At 51.4% G+C, this 7220-nt stretch overlaps 1 protein-coding gene across 1 annotated transcript; it reads left to right on the forward strand.

Moving 5' to 3' along the window:
* The first annotated feature begins 4137 nt into the window (after positions 1-4137).
* LOC105036906 (subtilisin-like protease) lies at positions 4138-6727 on the forward strand. The gene has a single exon (XM_010912627.4). The coding sequence runs from the start codon at positions 4138-4140 to the stop codon at positions 6415-6417; it is 2280 nt and encodes a 759-aa protein (XP_010910929.1). The 3' UTR covers positions 6418-6727.
* The last annotated feature ends 493 nt before the right edge of the window (positions 6728-7220 follow it).

Raw genomic sequence — 7220 nt, forward strand, 5'->3', positions numbered from 1 at the left:
TTAGAAAAAAAATATTACAAAATTATAATAAAAAATTAGTCATAAGATCTTGCACGATGCACCGCAGATAGTGCCATGCACTCAACAATGCTGTTCGTTTTTCTATAAATATGCAGGATCTGAAAATATTATATTAGGATTTGATGTCTCGAGATTCAACCCATATTGAGCCCACAGCGAGGTTTGCGGTGAAAAATGGAGTCCAACGAGACTAAGATCACCCCAAACGGAGCTCGAATAGAGAAGATACGAGCTTTTGAAGTCGGTACGAGATCCGAGGTGGTGGAGGACCGTCAGCGGCCGGCGGCGGGCTGGCGGAGCGGCGGCGGCGCGCGGCCCAAGTGGGGCCAACGCGCGGGATGCGTGACCCAGGCACGCGGCCCAAGCGGGTAGGCGGCCCAGTCGGAAGCACGGCCCAGCCCGTGTGGGCCCACGCACGGGCCGACCCAGGCCCAGGCGCCTTGCTTGGCCTGTACCCCGATCCACGGTAGATCGGGCGGTCCACGGCTGGCGTGGGCATTTTCCATGCATTTCTCACGGTCCACGGCACTATTCTGTGGACCGATCACGATCGGACGGCCCAGAGAATTTTCGATGATGATCCAACGGTTTGGGACCTTAATTGGGTTTGATTAGGACTCTTAAACCTAATCTAATTGAGTTTTAGCCCTATAAAAGGGCCTAAACAGTGAAGAAAGAAGAGAGTGGTCTGATTTGCCAAAGGATGCACCGTACGGGGCCGTACGGAATCCGATAGAAGAGAGAGAGGCGGAAGCGCTAAGCGAGAAGGAGCCGGAGGCTCCTGGACAGCGAACACCGGTCGCTTCAAGGGTTTAGGGAGGTCTTCGAAGAGAGAGAGCTTTTGTGAGGGAAACTTCTAGTGAGAGAGAAATGGGTGTACGAGAGTTGAGGATGAGATCTCCTCTTGTAATTTTTTTTTCGTAGTGAAGTTTGAATGCCCTGTGGAGGCGAGTCCTTTTGTGGCTGATTCACGTATTTTGATTGTTTTATTTTATTTTGTTTCTTCTTTCTTCCTGCTGCATCGTGTGGTACTAAAAAGGTCTTGGGAGGTAGTGTCCTGGCCAGATATCCACCCAACAAGTGGTATCAGAGCAAGGCGATACAAAAATGCAGATTGCAGTAGTGGTGAGCAAGACTGAAGATGGAGAAGACAGGAACAATCAAGATGGAGATCAACAAGTTTGATGGTAAGAGCAATTTTTCGTTGTGGCAGGCAAGGGTGAAGGACGTGCTCATCCAACAGGGATTGATCGATGCTCTCTTGTGCGATGAGAAGCCGACTACTATGAAGGTGCGAGATTGGAAACGGCTACAGATGCAGGCGGTGAGCACCATCCGCATGTACCTGATGGATGAGGTGGTGATCCATGTGCTGAGCGAGACTTCTCCGACGGTACTATGGTCGAAGCTCGAAAAGTTGTACATGACAAAGTCTCTCACCAATACTCTTTTCCTCTGGAGGCAGTTCTACTAACTACGGATGGCTGAGGGACAGAGCGTGCAGGAGCATCTCAGCCACTTCTAGAAGATCCTCACCGACCTCCTCAGTGTTGGTGAGAATGTTGAGAAGAAGACCAGGGCACTGATTTTGTTGGCGTCGCTTTCTCCTTCGTACGAGTTCTTGGTGACTGCTCTTCTAGTGGGGAAGAGCACCATTAAAATGGACGAGGTCACCGCGGCGATACTCCAGAATGAGGTTCTCAGGAGGGAGAACCCAGTTTCGAGCTCAGGTGGCGGTAGCTTAGCTTTGGTGGCTTTTAGAAGAGCAGAAGGCGGTAGACGGAGCGACAGGAGATCACAATGAGGGTGGTCCAAGTCCAGGAGGGACTTGAGCAAAATCAGGTGTTACCGGTGTGAGGAGTTGGGGCATCTAGCCAGAGATTGCCCTCAACTCAAAAATCGGACGGTGGCTACTATAGCGACGGCCGACAGCGATTCAGATGGAGATGTCTTGAAGATATCTGACAAGGTATCTACTTCTTTCCAGCAGTGGATATTAGATTCTGCATGCTCCTATCATGTATGTTGCAGAGAGGAGCAGTTTGACTCTCTGAAAAATAGTGAGGGCACTGTATATCTGTCGGATAGATCGAGCTGTGCGATCAGAGGCATTGGGACGGTCAATTGAAGGACACATGACGGTACAGTGAGGAGATCGGGGGAGGTCCGATACATACCCAATTTCAGACGGAATCTTATCTCACTTAGTAGACTGGATTCGAGAGGCTACAGGATGGTAGCTGGTGGAGGAATCCTGAGGGTGCTACGTGGCGATAGGATTATGTTGGAGGGGAAGAAGGGGAGCAGAGGATATTATTACCTGGCAGAAAGTCCAGTGCGAGGTGGAGCTTCGGGAGCCAAGCAGAGCCCAGAGCGAGGTGGAGCTTCAGGAGGCGGATCGAGCACGAGACAGGAGACTCGGGAGGATGAGAGGCGACGTCGCAAGGTGAGATTCCTATTACCGCAGGATGATGCCCCGAGCAGATCTCAAGACAGGAGGAGCACAGCATACGATAGAGATGGGATCGAGCAGCTTGACTCGATTTTCATGTTTGTCTATCCATGATCAGCAGCGATTGCCCTAGGGCATGGGGGCGAGGAGATCCAGAAGCTCTCGAAGTTTGGAGAAGGTAGAATATCGAGTCAGGTGGTGATTGTTAGGATTTGATGCCTCAAGATTCAGCCCATATTGAGCCCACAATGAGGTTCGCGGCGAAAAACAAAGTCCAACGAGATTAAAATCATCCCAAACGGAGCTCGGATGGATAAGATACGAGCTTTTGAAGTCGGCATGAGATCCGAGGCGGTGGAGGACCGTCGGCGGCCGGCGGTGAGCCGGTGGAGCGGCGGCGGTGCGGGCCCAGGTGGGGCCAACGCGTGGGATGTGCGACCCAGGCGCGCAGCCCAGGGTGTGCGGGCGGCCCAGTCGGGGATGCGGCCTAGGCGGGTGCGTAGCCCAGCTCGTGCGCGGGCCCAGGCGCCTTGCCTGGGCCTATATGCCGGTCCACTGTGGACCGGGCAGTCCACGACTGGGCCTGTGGACTGCGTAGACAGTTCTCATGCGTTTCTCATGGTCCATGGCACTATTCCATGGACCGATCGCGATCGGACGGCTCAGGGAGTTTCCGATGATGATTCAACGGTTTGGGACCTTAATTGGGTTTGATTAGGACTCTTAAACCTAATCTAATTAATTTTTAGCCATATAAAAGTGCCTGAACAGTGAAGAAGGAAGAGAGTAGTCTGGTTTTGCCGGAGGATGCGCCGTACGGAGCCGTACGGAACTCAAGAATAGAGAGAGAGGCGGAAGCGTTGAGAGAGGAGCAGGAGGCTCCTGGACAGCGGACGTCGGTCACTTAGGGGTTCGGGGGGTCTTCCAAGAAAGAAAGCTTTTGTGAGAAAAACTTCTAGTGAGAGAGAAATTGGGTGTACGAGGATTGAGGATGAGATCTCTTCTTGTAAATTTTTTTTTTCATTGTGAAGTTTGCATGCCCCGTGGAGGCGAGCCTTTTTGTGGCTGATCCACGTATTTTGATTGTTTTATTTTGTTTCTTCTTTCTTCCTGCTGCATTGCGTGGTACTGAAAAGATCTTGAGAGGTGGTATCTTGACCAGATATCTATCCAATATATTGTAATGATTGTAATAGATTTCAGTGATCAATTGGATGACGCTTATGCGCAAAATGAATTTGATCAGCAAGCCATCGAGTAACCGTTATAGAATCATCCTCTAAATGTATCCTTGAATCTTTCACTAGTTGGTTTGAAGCAACTGCCGGCCACCAAGCAATTAACCACTGGTGAACAGTCGGTGGTAAAGAGAACCTTCCTTCCCTTGCTCGCCTCTTGGCGGAAAAACCGAGCTGCAAGCATCCAAAAAAACTCTCGCCTTGTAGACCTGCTTAACAATCCTTCAGACGTAGAAATCCGACAACTCGCTCAGGAGTCCGATGGCAATAGAGACATTGCCTAAAAACCTTCGCCGGCCTCCTCTCGATCCCTTTCAACAAAGCCATGGCTTGTCCGTTTCTGTATCTCTTCTTCAAACCATCCCTATATATTACCCAAGTTCCACGAACACAGCCCCAACACTCTAATCACCCACATCCATCCCAATGGAAAGCCTAAGCCTCTTCTTCCTCCACCTCTTCTTCTTCATTCTCTTCAGCCCTTATTCTGTAACTGCTCGCAACCATGTCAGAGTCAGCACCGTCGGCGCCGAGGCATCTGAACTACGAACCTATGTAGTCCATGTGCAGCCGTCATTGTCGACCGTGTTCGCCACCTCCACCGACCGGGAGACGTGGTACAACTCCTTTCTCCCGAAGACCCCCGCAAGAATGGTCCACATGTACACCAATGTGGCCAGCGGCTTCGCCGCGAGGCTCAGCGAGCATGAACTGGAGGACATGAAGAAGAAGCCCGGATTCCTCCACGCCTATCCCGACCGCCTCTATTCCCTTCAGACTACACATACGCCGGAATTCTTAGGCTTGCAGCTCAACAGCGGGTTCTGGAATGATGCCAACTATGGCAAGGGGGTGATAGTCGGAATGCTTGACACCGGAATCTTCCCCGACCACCCTTCTTTTAGTGGTGATGGGATGCCACCGCCACCCGCCAAATGGAAAGGGCGGTGCGACTTCAATGCCAGCCTTTGCAACAACAAGCTCATCGGTGCGAGGACATTCATCAGCGGCGCGATGGCAATGAAAGGAAGAGGTGTCGCAGCGGCACCTCCGGTTGACGACGTGGGGCATGGAACCCACACTGCGAGCACAGCGGCGGGAGCACGAGTGGCGGGTGCTAATGTTCTAGGAAATGCTAAGGGCACCGCCGCCGGGATGGCGCCTCTTGCCCACCTCGCCATCTACAAGGTGTGCTCTGAGTTCGGCTGTGCTGACTCCGACATATTGGCTGCAATGGACGCAGCAGTCGCTGATGGAGTCGACGTGCTGTCGCTCTCCATCGGAGGAGACTCCGTTCCATTTTACCAAGATTCGATCGCAATTGGTGGTTTTGGGGCCATCAAGAATGGGGTATTCGTGAGCTGTGCTGCCGGTAACTCCGGCCCGAATGTGAGCAGTCTCTCGAATGAGGCCCCATGGCTCCTCACGGTGGCCGCAAGCACCATGGACAGGAACATAAGGGTGACGGTGAAGCTCGGCAATGGCCTAGAATTCAATGGCGAGTCGCTCTACCAGCCAGAGTGGTACAACCCGACCTTCTATCCTCTAGTTTATGCCGGTGCCGGCCCAAAGCCTGATGCCATCTTCTGTGGCAACGGCTCCTTGGATGGCCTGGACGTAAAGGGTAAGATAGTGCTTTGCGACCGCGGTGGCGACATCGCCAGGATCGACAAGGGCGTAACCGTGCAGGGTGCGGGCGGTGTCGGCTTGATTCTGACAAACGGACGTCTCGACGGATACAGTACCCTTGCAGATCCTCACGTCCTGCCGGCGTCCCACATCGGTTACTCCGATGGAGTGAAGATCAAATCCTACATCAGCGCTTCGTCGAACCCGACTGTGTCCTTCATTTTCAAGGGCACCATTCTCGGGACATCGCCGGCTCCGGCGATCACATCATTCTCGTCCAGAGGACCGAGTCTGGCCAGCCCAGGCATTCTGAAGCCGGACATCACTGGTCCAGGCGTGAGTGTTCTGGCTGCATGGCCTTTTGATGTCGGGCCTTCGACCGTAAACAGCACCGGTCCGACCTTCAACATAATATCCGGCACCTCCATGTCCACTCCTCATCTCAGTGGCATAGCGGCGCTGCTCAAGGCCGTACATCCGGATTGGCCCCCGGCTGCAATCAAATCGGCGATCATGACGACGGCCGACATACTGGATCGTAGTGGGGAGCCGATTGTAAACGAGCAATACCTCCCAGCTAACCTCTTTGCCGTGGGTGCTGGCCATGTCAACCCGGTTAAGGCTAATGACCCGGGGCTAGTCTATGACCTTAGTGCGGATGACTATATTCCGTACCTCTGTGGCTTGGGCTACACGAGCACGCAAGTGACCGCAATTGTTCGCCGGTCGGTCAATTGTTTGGTGGTCAAGAATATCACTGAAGCTGAGCTCAATTACCCATCGATCTCGGTGTCGCTTGGTGCTGCCACGACGTTTATCACCGTGGAACGGACTGTGAAGAATGTTGGGGAGGCAATGTCGGAGTACTTGGTAGAGGTTGATACTCCTTATGGAGTGGAAGTGAGTGTCAGTCCGGTAAAGCTCCAGTTCTCGGAGGTGAACCAGGAGATGAAATTTTATGTGACCTTATCAGCGAGCAGCAGCCGTGGCGGTGCGAGGTTTTCGCAGGGCTACCTGAATTGGGTCTCGGAGAAGCGGATGGTGAGGAGTCCGATCTCTGTCACCTTCAGTAACTAGGGCACGCTGTTCACGGGGAAGTTCCAATGAGAGAACGGATCCCCCGCGGTGCGCGCACGACAACGCAGTGTGCTGTGTACCTTTGGATGCCGTCGCGGACGAGCAGTTGTGACGCTCGCGTCTGTTGGTTTTGTTTTACATTATCATGCAGTTATGCACGGGCATAATGGATGACATGCCTTTGAACAAACAAATTTTGAGGTGTGAGTCAAGTGGTTGACGTGTTTGCTTGTGGGGGATTTGGAAGGGAAAAGAAAAGAAAAGAAAAGAAAAGAAAAAAAAGAGAACCACTCTATTTTGGTACTTCCGATTAAAATTAATCTATTTTTTTTTATAAAAATGATATGTTTTACCGCATCATTTATCTTTAGATTTAAATTAGAAATTCAGATGCTGAGCTCAGTTGGGGAGGCATAGAAGGCAATTCGGATGCAATTTTGGATGATGTTGCTATAAGCCTTCGATTTGATATACGTCGATCATCCACTGATGTGAAGCTTAAATTCGGATGGAGGGCGTCTTCACCTTCACGAACCTACAATAAAAATTATACTTACCAGAAGTACTGCTACAAGAAATCTGATTTCTTGCGATGAAATTTTTTCATCTTCAAAGATAAAATTTTTATCGCTAAAACTGTAATAACACAGAATTAAAAAAAAAAAATTCAGAGGAGGAGGAAGACTCCTAGCCGGAGTCTTCTTCCTTCTCGTTTCCGGCAAAATCGGACTCAAAGAGTCCGGCTAGGGTAGGAAACCTCCACTATAAAGATCCCCCGTCCTCTCTTAGGAATTTACAACAAA

The sequence above is a fragment of the Elaeis guineensis genome, chromosome 4 (genome assembly GCF_000442705.2).
Source record: "Elaeis guineensis isolate ETL-2024a chromosome 4, EG11, whole genome shotgun sequence".
Taxonomy (NCBI): Eukaryota; Viridiplantae; Streptophyta; class Magnoliopsida; order Arecales; family Arecaceae; genus Elaeis; species Elaeis guineensis.

Coding starts and splice junctions, on each gene's coding strand:
- LOC105036906 (XM_010912627.4), top strand. CDS start 4,138: ATGGAAAGCCTAAGCCTCTTCTTCCTCCACCTCTTCTTCTTCATTCTC.